Below are 17804 nucleotides of genomic sequence, written 5' to 3' on the forward strand. Positions count from 1 at the left end.
AAACTCCTCCACTTGAGGTAGGACCTCTCCCCCGACCCGGAGGTGGCAAGCCACCCTTTTCCGGTCGAGAACCATGGTCTCAGATTTGGAGGTGCTGATCCTCATCCCAGCCGCTTCACATTCGGCCACGAACCTACCCAGCAAGAGCTGAAGGTCAGAGCTGGATGAAGCTAGGAGGACCACATCATCCGCAAAAAGCAGAGACGAGATTCTCCTGCCACCAAACTCGACACACTCCACACCACGGCTGCGTCTAGAAATTCTGTCCATAAAAGTGATGAACAGAACCGGTGACAAAGGGCAGCCCTGGCGGAGTCCAACCCTCACTGGGAACAGGTCCGACTTACTACCGGCTATGCGGACCAAACTCACGCTCCTCTGGTAAAGGGACTGAATGGCCCTTAACAGAAAGCCACCCACCCCATACTCCTGGAGCGTCCCCCACAGGGTGCCCCTGGGGACACGGTCATAAGCCTTCTCCAAATCCACAAAGCACATGTGGATTGGTTGGGCAAACTCCCATGCCCCCTCCATCACCCTTGCAAGGGTATAGAGCTGGTCCACAGTTCCACGGCCAGGACGAAAACCACATTGCTCCTCCTCTATCTGAGATTCAACTATCGATCGGACCCTCCTCTCCAGTACCTTGGCGTAGACCTTTCCAGGGAGGCTGAGGAGTGTGATCCCCCTATAGTTGGAACACACCCTCAGGTCACCCTTCTTAAAGATGGGGACCACCACCCCGGTCTGCCACTCCCTAGGAACTGCCCCCGATGACCACGCAATGTTGTAGAGACGTGTCAACCATGACAGCCCTACAACATCCATAGCCTTGAGATACCCAGGACGAACCTCATCCGCCCCCGGGGCTCCGCCGCTGTGTAGTTGTTTGACTACCTCAGCAACTTCTGCCCCCGAGATCGGACAGTCCATCCCCAGGCCTCCCAGCTCTGGTTCCTCCTCGGAATGCGCATTGGTGGGATTGAGGAGCTCCTCAAAGTATTCCTTCCACCGTCCGACTATAGCCTCAGTTGACGTCAGCAGCTCCCCATCCCCACTGTAAACAGTGTGAGCGAGTTGCTGCCTTCCTCTCCTGAGGCGCCGGACAGTTTGCCAGAACCTCTTTGGAGCCGATCGATAGTCTTTCTCCATGGCCTCACCAAACTCCTCCCACGCCCGAGATTTTGCCTCGGCAACTGCCACTGCTGCACCCCGCTTGGCTATCCGGTACCTGTCTGCTGCCTCCGGAGACCCACAGACCAGCCACGCCCTGTAGGCCTCCTTCTTCAGCCTGACGGCTCCCCGAACCTCTGGTGTCCACCAGCGGGTACGGGGGTTGCCACCACGACTGGCACCGGCCACCTTACGACCACAGCTAGCAACAGCCGCCTCGACAATCGCAGAGTGGAACAAGGCCCACTCGGACTCAATGTCCCCCACTGCTCTCGGGACGTGGTCAAAGCTCTGCCGGAGGTGGGAGTTGAAGACCGTCTTGACAGGTTCTTCTGCCAGGCGTTCCCAGCAGACCCTCACTATGCGTTTGGGTCTGCCAGGTCTACGCGGCATGTTCCCTTGCCATCTGATCCAACTCACCACCAGGTGGTGATCAGTTGACAGCTCCGCCCCTCTCTTCACTCGGGTGTCCAAAACATACGGCCGCAGGTCAGATGATACGACTACAAAATCTATCATCGACCTGTGACCTAGGCTGCCCTGGTACCAAGTGTACCGGTGGGCATCCTTATGTTCGAACATGGTGTTCGTTAAGGCCAAACTGCGGCTTGCACAGAAGTCCAATAACAAAACACCGCTCGAGTTCTGATCAGGTGGGCCGTTCCTCCCAATCACACCCCTCCAGGTCAAGCTGTCATTGCCCACGTGAGCATTGAAGTCCCCCAGCAGGACCATGGAGTCCCCTGAGGGAGCACTATCTAGCACTCGTCCCAGGGACTCCAAAAAGGGTGGGTACTCTGAACTGATATTTGGCCCATAAGCACAAACAACAGTCAGGACCCGTTCCCCGACCCGAAGGCGCAAGGAAGCTACCCTCTTGTCCCCCGGGGTAAACCCCAACACACAGGCAGAGAGTCTCGGGGCTAACAAAAAGCCAACCCCAGCCCTCCGCCTCTCACCCGGAGCAACTCCAGCAAAGTAGAGTGTCCAACCCCTCTCCAGGTCTCGGGTTCCAGAGCCAATGCAATGTGTCGAGGTGAGTCCGACTATATCTAGCCGGTACCGCTCAACCTCTGCCACAAGCTCCGGCTCCTTCCCCGCCAGCGAGGTGACGTTCCATGTCCCAAAAACTAGTTTTCTTGTCCGGGGATTGGACCGCCAAGGCTCCCGCCTTGGTCTGCCACCCGATTCACATTGCACCGGACCCTTCATGTTCCTCCTGCAGGTGGTGGGTCCACAGTTGGACGAGCCCATGTATCCGGTTCGGGCTGGGCCCGGCCGGGCCCCATGGGCGAAAGCCCGGCCACCAGGCGCTCGCTCACGGGCCCCAACCCCAGGCCTGGCTCCAGGGTGGGACCCCGGTAACCCTCCGGGCCGGGTACTCCGACTCTTCGGTTTTTATGAACTCTTTCATTGAAATCTAGTCAGACTCCTTGTTTTCTCTGTCCATGAAGTCTGGCCTCCTGCATCTAACACCGTCTTTGTACCAAAGCATTACAGCCTCATTTGGGTCATAGTCCTTGATCTCTGGAGAACACAGCTGCACCATGAGAATATCTGAAAGTGTGTCAGGGCTAGGGTTGTCACGGTAACCGGTGTAGCGGTAAACCCTGGTAAAAAAGTTGACAATAATAATAACCGTCTTGTTTTTAAAAATATATATATTAGCTCTGTGGATTACCGTGGCTGCGGTGTAGGCGCTGTGACCCTTACCAGCCACCGTATCATCCGCTGAAGTGGCCGGCGGCACATGCGCACTTTGTTGTTTACGACCAAAACTTTCTTTAAGCTAAAGCTGAAATAATGGCAGGAGGAGACGGCAGCACTTGGGACATTTATTATCCCTCGAAGACAAAGTCGGAAATATGGGCATTTTTTGGATATTTGAAGAATGCCGAGGGACAGTTGTCTGTGAAAGGCAGCAACGCTATGTGGCCATCATAATGTAGCCATTGTCTCACGACTCCGCCATCTCCGGTTCGCAACTTCTCACAAAATCTTCTGGTTGCCACTGGTCCTGGTGGTTTTTCTTCCAGTTCGACGAGTTTTCTTTTGGAAGGCTGGCTGACTCCAGTTAAAAACCGCCACATTTCACCGCTAGTTTTAACACGAAGCTAACTGCTAACTTGATAAACTGATTTAATGGGATAGGTGGAAATTACGTTGGATGCGGCGCTCACGTTTCGCGTACGTTTGTGTACGTTGCATGCAGGCGGGAGGAGTATCAGAAATCCATGGAAGATGACTGATAAACATAACTAATTTGGTGCAAACATTTACTCACCAGGTGGCAGGTAGAGCTAAAAAATTTACTCGCCAAATGGAGCAATTTGCTCGCATTTGGCGAGTGGCGAGTGTTAATTTCGGACCCTGCGCTGATATCTCCCGGGACTCTGCCGGCTGCTAGTTGTGGCCCCCCAGGGCGATCCTCTGCACCTCTCGAGGTGGGCTGGGGCTTTTCTGGTTCTCTGGGACTTGGAGCTACCTCCATCTCTTACACATCTTTGGGGGGCAGATCTGTGGTCCCTCACACTCTCTATTGGACGCTCCTATAGAGAAACCTTACATAAACAAGCGCGTGTACACACACAGGTGCTCACATGGTGCTCTCAAAAGTATGGGCTTGGGCACGTTCAACACAGGTCTTAAGACTATGGTGGGCACTTAATGCACTGTGACTTATTATCGTGTGATTGTTCAGTTAAACAATGCTGATTATGGGTTAGGGTTAGGGTTATGGGTCATTAGTTATTTCAGAAGATAAACATGTACTAGTGGACGATGAAGAGTAAATATCTTGGTCTTGTTGCTTTAACTTGTCCAGCTCACACTTTTGCAACTCCAATTCTTTTGCCTTGCCCTAACCCTGTCCAGCAAACATTTAGCTATAGACATTTAAATAGTATTTTCACAGAATATGGGAATTGTTCCATATAGCAATGTGGTGAGTTATGCTTCCATTTTCTGTCAATAGAGAGACCTACCAGTATATGTGAACTTGATGAGGGACAGCCAGCTGCCACATCTCCCCAACAAGATACGTCAGGTAAGTTTTGCACAAGTGTGTGTGTGTGTGTGTGTGTGTGTGTGTGTGTGTGTGTGTGTGTGTGTGTGTGTGTGTGTGTGTGTGTGTGTGTGTGTGTGTGTGTGTGTTTGTGTCCTGCAAACATTAGAGAAATTTGAATGTCACATATTGTATTTTAATAGAATATGTGAAATGGTCCACATAGCAATGTGTTGAGTTATGCTTCTGTTTTCTGTCAATAGAGAAGCCTGAACGATCAACCAATGAGTCCCATTGAAGGTGATGATGAGCCTCTTTCTTCAGACCCAGCCAAGTGGCCATCACCAATTACCGACAGCATACGCACAGAGCTAGTTCGAAGAGGACCTACTAAGGTGCCAACTACTTTCATATTTCCCAGGGATGGAGGCGATGGCAGGTGTTGTCATCATCACTGTTTCAGTAGAACTTTGACAAGTGGTGAGAAGGTGGCCAGGAGCTGGATGTTGTATCTCCAGGGATACAACAGGGGGATCTCGCACAGGGCGCCATTTAGGCCAGCTCCGCCTCTGGTGTCACGTGAAGTTACATGGCCACCGTGGAAGCCGCGGTCACTTGATGCAGGTCTGCTCCATTTAACCGTTTTCTTTGACTAAGGAAGGACAGTGTCCTTGTAAGCAAGGCGCCTGGCCTCGCAAGGCAAGGTCCCTTGACATTGAGAAACACCCAAGGTTTTATACACAGGAAAGGTGGTCAAGGAGACTGGGAGCAGGTGTGGCCAATGAACTGACTGGGGAGGTAAAATAAGCAGAAGGCTGAAACTAACATGATGAAATTGAACACAATGAACTAAGATGGACTAAAAGGTTGCAAAGGGAAACACAAACACTAAAAACGCCTGAACTTAATTGAACTGAAGAACAAAAACCAGTGAGCAACAAACTGGAGGGCTGGAGAATAAATCTAAGAAAACTAAAGATAAGTGAACTACTTAACCTGAAATTACAGAACTGGAGACACAGTAGGGCTGGGGAGAAAATACCTAAACAACATACATGACAACTGAAGCACCAGAATAAACTAGAAACACTATCCAACACATTTATTTGTGAAGTACTTTCGACCAAAGTGCTTCACACACAGATAAAAACATAGCGACATAATTAAAAACAATAAAAACATGGATAATATATTAAAACATACGAAAACATTGTAAAATAAATTAAACTCAACACTGCTTAAAAACAGGAGTGGATAAGAATAATCAGTCAGTGTTAAAAGCCAGTGAATAATATTGACTCTTGAGGAGGGACTTAAAAACGACCAGAGAAGATGCCTGTCTAATATTGACTGAAAACTGGATATTTAGGAAATGAAAGAGACAAGAACTAGAATGAATCTAAATTACACAGCCAGGGAAGGAGACAAGAGGGATGCAGGAGACACGAGACGTGACACCTACACCCAAAAAAACGAACTCTGCCTATTGCTGCTTTTAATAAAGTGCGTTTTGTTGTATCTACTTAATAAACTTGATTTTGCAAAGATTGGTAATGTGCTTGAGCAATTGTAATGCAATACTGTTAATTTCTGTTTCTACACAAAACCATTGAGCTATGTCAACATAACATTGTTGAGTAAATTCAAAGAGTTTTGTCCCTCTGCTGATACCGTATTGCCCAACGTGATAGCCACATGAGCTGGCTGCCCAAACAAAGGCCAATGCACATGTTCACCATCCATGGGCAAGGTGCATTGTGGGTAGCCGGTTTTCAGTTGATTATTTCTATTTTGGTGTGCTTTCATGTGTTTTGTTGGGGAGTTTACTGCTAGGGTTGGGTTTTGTTGGATGTTGTAGTTAGTTGCTGGGTGTTAGTTGCTGGGTGTTATTTTGGGTTGGTGTTAATTTTGCACCGTGAGAAAGGGTTCCATTCCGAGTAATGGGGCCGTAGTGACGTTCAGCTGTTTCATAAAGTAGTCGGTGTTTCCCAGGTGTGGCACTGCACTACGGCTGAAATTCCAGCACCACACCTACAAATTATTCCAAACTAATTAAACAGAAGGGGTTTAGGCTGGATTCAGTTTTGTTACTAGTGATGGGAATTGCGGCTCTTTTTAGAGAGCCGGTTCTTTTGGCTCAGCTCACCAAAAAGAGCCTGCTCTTTCGGCTACCAAGTGGCTCCTGGGAGTTTCTGTTGCGTAAAGTAAATTTATCACAAAAAATAATGCACAACTATATGTAAAATGATTTACTAATGTAAAAAATGCTATATACCAAATATTTATGCTTTATATGGATTTATTAACTGAACACTTTCAGAAATCTCAACTTTTTGTCACTCATTTTCTCACCGTCTTCGTCGCACTCTCCTCTCTCTCGCTTGCCTTTTTCCTCCTCATTCCCTCTCATCTCCCTCCGCCCGTATGTGCTCTGTTGTGTGTCTGAGTCTGATCCTCCCTCTTCCCCGCCCCTACTGATCTGTGTGTGGACAGTCTGGACACGCAGTTGCACATGTTGACCAATCGCCTGTGGCTTTCACCAAGACAAGAGGGGAAGGGGGGACGGCTCCCAATGACGAACCGGCTCACGTCGTTCACTTCATAGAGTCGGTTCGTTCGCGACCGACACATCACTATTTGTTACAAATGCAGTTTACTTAAATGAGGATTTTACTTTGCGCTTTAAAACATAAAAACAAGCACATACAGAAAGTCATTCATCATGTTCATTTCTATGAATTGAGCAGTATATGACCATCAGTTTCTATGGAGCTAAATAAAATCTTTGCAAGGTAAAAAGAAATAAATTAGGCAAGTTGAGCTGATTTGATTTGCTGCTAATTTGTCTGGTTTAGATCAAACAAACTAGCTCATCAGAAAAGTGGCTGTTCATTTCTATGCTGGGGGGGGGGAGGGTGATGAATATGTATAAATTAGCTGAATGTGTGAAATGATCTAATAAAACATCTGATTTTCTAACTTTTGTTGCTCACATGGTGAAAACCAAGTGACCACTGAAGGTGGTGTGATGGTTGTCACTGTCAAACACCCTTGTATTTTCCCACTGACGCAGAAACACAACATCTCCAACCTCCAACAGCAGTGTGACACTGTTGGCAGTGCTAGCAAAATAGGAAGGCTGATACTCGTATGCAATGAAGGTCTTTTCTCCATTCTTAAACAACATGGCTGCTGTAGGATGTGAAGCATGTCCATGTCCATGTATGTGGAACACAAAGTGATAGACTCCTCTCACAGGTGCGATGAAAAAACCTGTAAAATTGTTTTATGAAAACATGCATGTTAGGTTATGTGGCTAGTCTAAATTTTCACTGAGTGTGAGGGAAGGAGGGTGTTACACGTCCATGATGGACTGGAGATAAAAACAGTTCCCCTCAGTTCTTACTGGAGTAACAGAAGATGTATGAATGTATTATTACTAGTATTTAGTGAACTGAGTACCTGTATTTGGGTTGTAGGCATTTCCAATATTAGTAACAACACGTCTGAAGACCAGAGGTGTTTTTGCATTAAAAGGTCCAACATCTCCTGAGCCTGAGTCCATCAGAGAGGCTGAGAAAGCCACTTGTTTCACTGAGAGACAAAAACTTTATTAGTTTCTCAGAATTATGCATATAGAGGTTTAGTCTCACTAAAATAGTATTGATGAAATTTTTGAATGAGCTAAACCATTGTCCAGTTCTAAAACCTTTTTAGAATTCAGTAATTCACACACACACACACACACACACGCACACACACACACACAGACAGAGAGAGAGAGAGAGAGAGAGAGAGAGAGAGGGAGAGAGAGAGAGAGAGAGAGAGAGAGCACCACCGGTATATCTGCAGTATATTAACTCTCTCAGGCTCAAAATAAGTTTTGATAAAAGGACGAACAACTAAGTCCTTCAGGGCTACTTCTGAGTTAAAAACTGCTCATGAAATATGTTTGTGGAGTAACCAGGTAGGTAGGTTTTAACAATGCAAATCTGCAACATCTGCCTCCAGAGGGTTAACAAACCTTCTCCTTCTCTCCTCAGAGCCTCCACTTGGTTTTCAGTGATGTTTGCGGAGGCTTTAATGGTGATCAGTTCTCCTTCATGAGCTGAAATTACAGAAAGCAAAAACAATAAGATGGCAAAAAACAAATAAATAAATAAAACCAGACAGCTTTCACTGTACATTATACATGAACAATCTGACTAGGGTCTTTTAAAGATGAACATTGTTTGTTTTGTTTTTGTCCTGATTAATATAGATGTGTAATGTTTTAAAAAGCCATTAGTTTACTTAACAATAAATGATGAACAGTAAATACCTTGGTCCTGTTGCTTCAACTTGTCCAGCTCTCTCTTTTGTAACTCCAGTTCTTTTTTATTTGCTAGAAAATTAAGAAAACAATTAACTGGTTTTTAAACGGTAACCAAAAGTAGCACTTACAAGTAAAAAGGCTCTTCTTATTTCTGATTTGTAACTTTTACATCTACTGTTTTTTTTCATCGTTTCCAATACCTTGGTCCTGTTGCTTCAACTTGTCCAGCTCTCTCTTTAGTGACTCCAGTTCTTTTTTATTTGCTAGAAAATTAAGAAAACAATTAACTGGTTTTTAAACGGTAACCAAAAGTAGCACTTACAAGTAAAAAGGCTCTTCTTATTTCTGATTTGTAACTTTTACATCTACTGTTTTTTTCATCATTTCCAATACCTTGGTCCTGTTGCTTCAGCAGCTCCAGTTCTCGTGTTTTAGCTGTTAGTGTTTAGGAAAAAAAGATCAAGCATCAGTATTATTTCTATTAAGTTACTCTAGCTGTACTTAGTCAACATACCTTCATTTTCTTTCTGTAAGTACTTCACCTCCACCTTCAGTCCAGCCAGCGAGGCGCTCATCTCTCTCAGCACAGCATTGATGTCCTGTGTACATGTTTGTTGGTGCTCTGAGGGATTTCCTTCTTCTACATGGGAACCTGCTGGCTTCAAATATGAATTTGAGTCAGGATCAGGTTGTTGTTGAAGCTGAGCCTCAGTAAGAGAGCAGATTAACAACAGTGTTAAAATCACTGTTAAATCCATTTCCTGTCAGGCTCTGCAGGTCAGCTTTGTGCTTTCTGTGTGAACTCCTGCCTTAAATGCAGCTTTTGTTTGCCGTGCTCAAATATTACTGTGATACTACAAGGTAAAAGGACTTGAGACTTTGTACTTGTTTGTTGAATCAAAAAATGAAGTTTAGTTACACATCATCAAATTTTTGTGTTGTCCTCAACATCCAAATAAACATTTTGTGATGTTCCTGAGCCGAGGTGAGTGACATCACCCCCATCTCACTCTATCTGACTGGTTTTCCACAGGTGACAGCGGAGGGCGCCGCAGCTGCAGAACATCTCCAATCAGGGACGCGGGTATAAAAGGAGGATGGTGACATCTCATTACGCCGGATGATTGCTTCTGTAGAGGTAGTACCAGCCACTCGCCCTTGTTTTTGTGAACTCGTTACTCGAAGTTAGGATATTTTGGATTATTGACCTTGGACCGCTCTGATTACTCTTTGGATTACCCTGAAACCTGGATGTTGTTTGTTCTCTCCAGAATCTCATTCAACCTGCCTCAACTCGCTGTTTTACTGACTGGACATTTTCACCACGTCCCATCCTCCTCCGCTGTGCCTGGTTGGATTCCTTCCGCTGTCTAACCTGTTTCCTCATCACCCCTGGACTGACTTGAGCTCACCTCGGCTTCCGCACCTCGTTCTCCCCGAACGTTTATGGACTCGAGCTACTGCTCACCTTCTCCACAGGACTTCCCTGTGCACCTTTTGTTCCAGTTAAATAAATAAAGACTTTAAGTTTTCCTACCTGCTCGTTGAGTCAGATTACTGCATGTCTTGGGTTAAACACGTTCCACGAGACATGACACATTTTTTATGTATAAACTAAGGGTTTACAGTTTATTAAAGCATTCCAAATGTTTGTGATTTATTAAACATCTGATATTTCTCCTATTTCAATTAAATACATGGTGTTAAAATTACAACTAATGTCATAATAATTAAAAATGCTAAAGCAAAACTTCAAAATGATAGAAAATCAATACTTTTAACCAGTATTTTTATGATTTACTCTTTTTTTTGTCTGCAGTCATGAGTGAAGCCAGCTAGTCAGGATAATGCAGATAGCTGCAGCTCAGCCAGTGAGGATGGAGAGGGCCACAGCAAACAGGAATAAAGAAGATAAGACTGTTGGTTTCTGGATTCACGCGGTCTGGTCTGTTGCTGGCTGCAGTCCGGGGCAGTAATCTAATTAATTAATTTATTTATTTATATTTTACCGTGTCCTGTCTGGCTGTGAAGCAAGCAGAATTGATGTCTGAATGCTAGTGACAAGCCTTACAGATTTACTCTCAGGTGGAGCATTAAAGCGTCTGCTTTTAATGTCACGCCTGATACTTAAAACTTTATTGTTATTGTTTTTGAATGCTTTGTAATTCTGACCAGACACGGAGACAGAGGTGAAAGAGAAAGGAAAAGAAAAGGTGGGAGGGGGGGGGGGGGGTCCACAAAAATAAACAATAATGAACAAGAGTCTGCTTCTAGACCTGCAGAAAAAGACAAAAAAAGCAAAAGGGCAAAAAAATGGGACACAACAACAATACAACAAGATCAAGCTATCACTGCGTCAACTTGATGAAGAAATATATAATCAACATTGCTTAAAGGCACAATCCGTAAGATGACACCGTCAGGGTGAGGAGGAGGAGATTTTTAAATTCGAACGGCTGTTGCTCACTCCCCCGCCCTTCCTGAAAGAGCCGAAAGCCACGCCTCCTAATGTGCAAGCCGAGTCAACACCAAGCCCCCACAATGCCGCTCAGAAAATGGTCCCATCCCGGAAGTAAGAAAAATTGCAGTTCCACCCTCATCCGCTGGGGGCTGGTGCCAGAAGCGAGCAAATCCTCATTGACTCCCATGTTAAAAATGCCGATTTCACAGCAGAAATAAACATGTTTACAGCCTGGTGCCAAAACATGTTTTTTGTCTAAATTATCTAGTTTATACTCATGACAACTCTGAGGGGGGTGAATTTTTTTCTAACTCTTCTGTTTAAGTGTATTGAAAGCCTAAAATTCTGTATAATTAATGAGCATCCGACACACGTGACCGCCGCCTCAGACCCACGTGACCACAGAGCTAGCTCCGTGGAAAGGCCTCAGTACAGCCTCGGTCTGGCTTGGAAACTGCTCCGGCATTTTGAGTCTCTGTGTTTGTGTATTCTTCTTTGGATATTATTGGTGCAATTGTTGGACAAAATGACTTGCAGTGGTATTAATTGCACTAATAGAGCGTCCAAGGAGTCTCCACTTCATTTTTTTCGGTAAGTTAAAATCTATATTCGTATTTTATGTCACTGCCACCTTTAAACTAGCTGAGTTTACCGAAGTAGCTAGCTAACTATCAGTTTAACATGTAGCATGTACTGTTTAACCATGAAATTTAAATGTAAAATACGGTAAAATAATTAATAGGGCATATTTAGATGGGTAATAGGGTAAAACCCAGTGCATTTAAGATAAAAATGGGTTGAAATATGACGGAGCGCTAAGAGGGAGACTTCTGTGTCCATTCTTCCATCCGGTAATCCCCAGCGGTCAGGCCGGGCAGCCTGACCGATCCGGCGCCTACTTGCTGCGCCTAGCTGCTGCGCGGTCTGACCGCTCGTGGAGTTTTTCATGTCTGACTTTAACCGCATCTAATACTGTATTACGGCGTGAGCGCAACAGCGACAACTTAATATCGATGTGTAAGCAGCCTGAGTGGTAGGGTGTTTTCATCTGAACCCTTAAAACCTCCAGCAGGCTATGCTGCACTATTGACGTGTTAGCGCGCGGCGCTAACAACTTAGCAACGTGACATGTCTCTGAGAAAGCGTAAAACACGGACGCTTCTTCTGAAGCGGAAAATAACACCTCTTCTTAAGCAGAGCAGGATGTCGCCTCGGCTCGTTCACGGCCGAGCCGGACTGAGCTCGATAACATTGACCAAGCACAGCCACTGGGCCATTGTAGCTGCCACCAGGCCTGCTGAAGGAACTCCAGCGGGTTTCATCAGACTCGTAAAGTTTCTTGTTTTTGCTGGGGATTTCTGTATTTTACCGCTCCCTCCTGCAGTCTTCCCCTATTAAAATTTAAAATGTGTAACTTTATGTATTGTGATGAATGACTAATATTCATGTAAAACTAAAACGTTAGGCATTTAGGGGAAAAAAACAAAATAATAAACATTATACAGATGTCAAATAACTCAAACTGTAATTAAACTATATATTTTCAAAGTCATATAGACAGCATGATGGTTTGTGTGATCCGCGCGGTTTCACTTACACCCCTTTAATGATCAGGCTGTTTTTTATTATTTTTATCAGCTGATAGCAGTTAAAATTATGGTAAAAAATACTTTTATCTGTTTTTGATAACTTAATGCCCAGGAAGAGCATCTTCCTGGGCATTAAATATAACCCAAATGTTTTATTATGAGCAGATCTGATGAAGGTTTAGACAAGCAGTCTGCAAAGTAAAACTTGTTTAGAGTCCAAACTCTTACTAAAGCTTTTAAAAAGAAAAAATGGTTGAATTTTGAGAAATATCCACAACAGGGGAGCGAGACCTCTGAAAAATGTATATTTTCTCTGAATTCATAGAATAATGTGAAGATTCTGGGAAAAGTTGGGATTCTGAGATTAAAACGTAAATCTTTCTAATCATAATTCTGGCAGTTTTTGTGTCCTTCTGCTGTGGAAAGTCGTGCAACATGAAGATACTGAGAAGATGCTTACAACCTGTATTTTTATTCCATCCATAAATAAAATCATGAGCTATTTTTTTAATCCAAATTTGATACAAAGGGCCATCGTTGGTTCCATTCCTCTAATCTTAAAGTCATCATCAGTTTCTTCCTTTTAACAAATATTTATTTGTTCAAATATTTAATATTTATAACTGGAATATTTGTTCCTCCCTTTCCCACTGCAGTTAGTCCTGTCCTGCAACCCTGTTTTTGCAGCTTAGTGAAGCCAACCATCACTAACCTGGGGGTGGTTTTGGACCCAGAGATGCGGATGGACTCCCACATTAGCCAGGTGGTTAGATCCTGCTTTTCCCGGCTTCGCCAGCTACCAAAGATGAAGTCCATCCTGAAAGACGTGTCATATTTTCTCCCCAAGCTGGACCTGACCGTCATGTATCGGTCCAAAATAGTGTGATGATATTGTGTTTTTTGTACATAACAGACTTTTTAACAGACAAATTTGTCGCATTCTCCTACACCTCTTCACGGGCTCGCCACAGTAAATATTCTATTTGGCAAGAGATAAACTTTATTGTATTTATCCTAGTGAATCTATAATTAAACGGGTAAACTAGTATTAGCACATCCAACATCAAAGAAAGTAAAATGTTACTATCAGGAGAGGGAGAATGTTTAAGTGGTTAGCAGCAGTGTGCTAGCCGATGGCCCCCTCCATGAGGCCACCACAGCTCAGCAGAACATCGTTGTAGCTTCTTCTGGGGAGAAAAACACTTGGAGAAAAAATAAAGTTAACAGCTGAAATAGCAGGAAATAATACAGTTAAAGAGCAGATTGTAGAAGAAAGAAACCCCTGGGTTAAACTGGTCTGTCTACTGCATAATGCTGAACTCTAACATGTGTCCTCAGGGAAGGACCTGATTGGTGTCCAGAACCTGTTGAAGAAGCACCAGGCTCTGCAGGCTGAGATCACAGGTCATGAACCTCGCATCAAGGCTGTCACCCAGAAAGGAGAGACCATGGTGGAGGAAGGTAGAGCAGGTCTGGTCCTGACATGTTTCTGAGGTGTCTGCAGGTTCTGGCTCACTTTTTTTGGGTCCAGGTCACTTCGCTGGTGAGGAGGTGAAGACTAAGCTGTCAGAGCTTCATGGACGTTGGGACACGCTAAAGGCCAAGGCGTCCCAGAGGAGGCAGGACCTGGAGGACTCTCTGCAGGCCCAGCAGTACTTTGCGGATGCTAATGAGGCCGAGTCCTGGATGAGGGAGAAGGAGCCCATCGTTGGAAGTCCAGACTAAGGGAAAGACGAGGACTTGGCCGAGGTATGGAAGTCCCTTCCTGAGAAACTCCAATCGCTTTTCTTTGCTCTCTTTCCAGTCCTTCATAATTAGTGTTTCTGTATTTGTCATTTCCTTCGGTTGTCTACCAGACATCGTTGCTCGTTTGAGCGTCTCATGGGTTAGGGGTAGAAGTGCTGGCCTCGCACAGGAAGTGATGACAAACGTGTTCCCGGCGCTCTTATTTCAAACGGTTTACAAGCTGTGATGTGTGTTCCCGCTGCAGAGCAGCCATGACACGTGGCAGCCGGCAGAAGGCTCACGCTTTTCCACTAAACACCCGCAGAGCTGCGTCTGCGGTGAACTGAGCAGGGTTTGTTTTACAGTGGCGGATCCGATTGGACCATCGCTGCGAGAAAGCTCCACTTGTGTCAGACGAGCTGAAGGTTCTGATGTTCTGCTCCACAGGCTCTCCTGAAGAAGCACGAGGCCCTGATGTCGGACCTGTCGGCTTATGGCAGCAGCATCCAGGCCCTGAAGGAGCAGGCCCAGTCCTGCAGGGTGAGTTCAGAGCCCTCGGCCCGTCAGAACATTCTTATCCACCACGTTCTAACACCAGACCTGTTAACCCGACAGCAACAAGATAATCAGCAGGTGCTTTTGTCCTGCAGGACCTGAAGGCCAACGAGTCCCGCCTGAGGGACATCAACAAGGTGGCATCTGAACTGGAGTCAGAAGGTCTGATGGCTGAGGAGGCTCCTATGGTTCAGGCTCAGGTGAGCGTCACCTGTCTGCAGCAGCTGGTCCCTCTCACTTCCTGGTTTGTTAACTCTGCTCGTCTCTGTTTGTAGCAACAAGAACATCTGGGTTCTGCTCCTGGAAAGGTGCATGTTGTCCTCCGCCTCCACCAGAACCAGACGTGGTGTTTTTGTTACCACTCATTTGTTTGTTTGTTTGTTTACAGGATGAAGCCGACTCTTAACACGGCGTCACCCTGGAAGGTGAGTTCATTCAGCTGATCAGAGGTCACCTCTGATGGCAGCAGTCACGGCCGACCGTGCTGACATCACACAGGAATTCAGGTGACCCGGCAGGTACCAGGTGCTGGTGAAAGTGGGGACATGTCAGCTGGTTGCCATGGCTACAGTTATCTTTATGCATCTGTATGACTGCTGACTGGTGTGTGTTTCCTGTGACCTTTGACCTCAGACCGTACGGTTGGGCGTTCAGACGACGGCTAACTTTAATTCCATCAAGGTAAGAGGAAGCTCTTCCCTTCCTGTCTGAGCGATCCGTCTCCAGGTTTCCTCGTCCGGCGTCCAGCCCGCTGGCGTCCACCTTCATCTCACCTTCATCTCATCTCACTTCATTTATAGTGCAATACTTTCACATTATCATTTTCCCACACTTCTGTATACCTGTATTTTGTTGTTTTTCAATAAAGAATGACAAATTATTTAAGTTTGGTTTTTGTTGCACACAAATATATATCTGTAAAAAATATCTTCAAAGCTAATGTTTACATAACAAGTATGATTGGGTTTTGCAATACAGCACTCAAGTTTATTTTAGTAAGATTTTCAAACCAAGTAAAGTTAGTAAAGAACACATTTCTATTGTCTGCTAAGAAACTGTTGGGATTTAAAATGGGCCTGTTGTACAAATAACTTGTAAATGATTATTCCTCACTTTTGTCTTAACCAAAGAAATTCCAGTAATTGAGCAAAAACATTTATTTTTAACACTACATTTTATAAAACAGGGCACAGTGTCGGCACATGTATGTATGTCGATGGTCCGCCCCAACCGAACCAGGAGACACAGACGTCAGGGAGGCCAAGGTTGTCTCTGCAGCTCTCTGGGCACCACGCCTCACTCAGCTGTCCCCAATGATCCAAATGGCTATGGAGGAAAAAAAATTTAATAAAAGAATGAAACTTAAAAACTCCCAAACCTCATGTCATATTTACTAATCAGCTATGGCTGATTTATTGTTTGGATCACAGTGAGTTACACTAATTCTAATATATTTTTATTTCTATTATACATACATACTTTTTAACTGTTATTTTCACATGACTGTTATCAGGCTCTTGTTCTGGTTCTGATGATAACTCTGTGTCTTCCAGTAAGTTATCTTGTGCTTACTTCATCTGTATAATGTCTCTTTACTTTTGGTAAATTGTACTGAGTCCAGAATAAAGGCTAGCTGGCTGTACAAGATACAAACAAGTATTACGTTTTGGAAATATATGAAACACCGCCAGCATCTGTTAGAGCCTGTGGCGGGGTGCTGAGGGCCGGCTCCAGCCCAGGAATGAGCTCTACACGCCGGCCGGGAGGGTTTGAAACACCGCCATCCTCTCCTCTGCTGGCTGTTCATTCTGTTATGGTTACCGGTGCTTGTGTTGCAATGTGAAACGCTTGGTCTCGGATTTTGTAAGAAAGATAATAAAATGTCCCCCCAAAATACGACTTAAATATATTTTCTCTTCTTCATGATACATTTAATGGCTGGTGCGACTCAGGAGTGATAGCGCCGAAAAAAACTGTACTGAAAACTTGCTCAAAGCAAAATGTATTCATTACGGAAATAAATTATAAACTTACCGATTTAAAACTTTTTTAATACAGGTACTTCTCACGAACAGGCGCAGAAAACCTCCACCTAAACTCCGTGTGAGGTTCAGGTCGATGGGTGTTCCAGTTAGCTCCGGTTGGGTTGAAGCTAGGTGGCTACATCCGTTAGCTCGGCTCCCACCTCCGCTTTAGCTTTGGGTTAGCCAGGGTTAGCTTCAGGTTAGCTCGTAGCTAGTTCGCCTGGGTGTCGTCACTCGAGCCCAGCCTTACAGCCACACCTTCAGCGCCTCCTCTCTTCCCTTTTATGGAATTGTCTGGGCTGGACGGAACCTGTGACACGGTCAAAATGGCGGTGGTGGACACCTCCCATTATGGACAGATAACGTGTTATTGAAGCCTATGGAATCGAATTGTCCAGTATATGTACAGTCTATGGTCAACACCAGAGCAGCATTGCTTCTTAGTAATAGAGCTGAGCTAGTGTTAGCATTGGAGTTATCTGAGGTAAGAAAGTTGTTTTTAACCAGCACATTAAACACTTACTGTTTACAAAAGGCATTTTATAAAGAATATCTATAAATATATTTATATTTTAAAATACCAGTAACAGTTGACAATCTATATTGTAAATAAAATTAATCCTATCAAATTGTTAGCATTTTATTACGAGTAATTAGCTTATTTTTAATTGCTTTGCCATTCAAGATGGGATGAATATATCAAAGCATATAATTTATGTGGAAATCATGAATAAACACTGCATTCTGTGTAGTCCTCCTATAATCATGGTTGTTTTCATAGGGTTTCTGGTTATTGTTGGTTTAGCCCAAATTTTGACTAGATGTAAACCTGATCTGTGTCAAAATTGATTAATATGCAAGAGTACTTTTTATATTAGTATAATTTTTTTTTATTCTAATACAAATTAGAGTTCAGTGATTGAGGAATCCTCTGAGGAAGAGTTTGAACCTCCCATTG

At 44.6% G+C, this 17804-nt stretch overlaps 2 protein-coding genes and 1 long non-coding RNA gene across 4 annotated transcripts; 1 reads left to right on the forward strand and 2 right to left on the reverse strand.

Moving 5' to 3' along the window:
* Positions 1-5264: 5264 nt before the first annotated feature.
* On the reverse strand, positions 5265-9631 carry LOC139063298 (complement C1q-like protein 2). Of its 2 annotated transcripts, XM_070544696.1 has the most exons (5): positions 9007-9631; positions 8886-8927; positions 8202-8285; positions 7640-7771; positions 5265-7450 (listed from the first exon to the last, which is right to left on the reverse strand). In XM_070544696.1, the coding sequence occupies exons 1-5, from the start codon at positions 9248-9250 to the stop codon at positions 7167-7169; spliced, it is 786 nt and encodes a 261-aa protein (XP_070400797.1). In that variant the 5' UTR covers positions 9251-9631; the 3' UTR covers positions 5265-7166. The 2 variants fall into 2 exon arrangements, 1 of the variants encoding a protein (XP_070400797.1); XR_011516645.1 differs by lacking the exons at positions 5265-7450; positions 7640-7771; positions 8886-8927; positions 9007-9631 and adding an exon at positions 8499-8879 and having other exon boundaries at positions 7778-8285.
* A 4440-nt stretch (positions 9632-14071) lies between these two features.
* Positions 14072-15702, forward strand: LOC139063382 (spectrin alpha chain, non-erythrocytic 1-like). The gene is made up of 5 exons (XM_070545159.1): positions 14072-14291; positions 14715-14807; positions 14918-15022; positions 15098-15247; positions 15456-15702. Exons 2-5 carry the CDS (start codon positions 14742-14744, stop codon positions 15531-15533), a joined length of 399 nt encoding a protein of 132 aa, XP_070401260.1. The 5' UTR covers positions 14072-14291; positions 14715-14741; the 3' UTR covers positions 15534-15702.
* A 262-nt stretch (positions 15703-15964) lies between these two features.
* Positions 15965-17087, reverse strand: LOC139063383 (uncharacterized). The gene is made up of 2 exons (XR_011516753.1): positions 16857-17087; positions 15965-16148 (listed from the first exon to the last, which is right to left on the reverse strand). It is a non-coding gene; the product is annotated as an uncharacterized lncRNA (long non-coding RNA).
* Between the last annotated feature and the right edge of the window lie 717 nt (positions 17088-17804).

Source organism: Nothobranchius furzeri, chromosome 15 (assembly GCF_043380555.1).
Source record: "Nothobranchius furzeri strain GRZ-AD chromosome 15, NfurGRZ-RIMD1, whole genome shotgun sequence".
In the NCBI taxonomy this organism is placed as follows: Eukaryota; Metazoa; Chordata; class Actinopteri; order Cyprinodontiformes; family Nothobranchiidae; genus Nothobranchius; species Nothobranchius furzeri.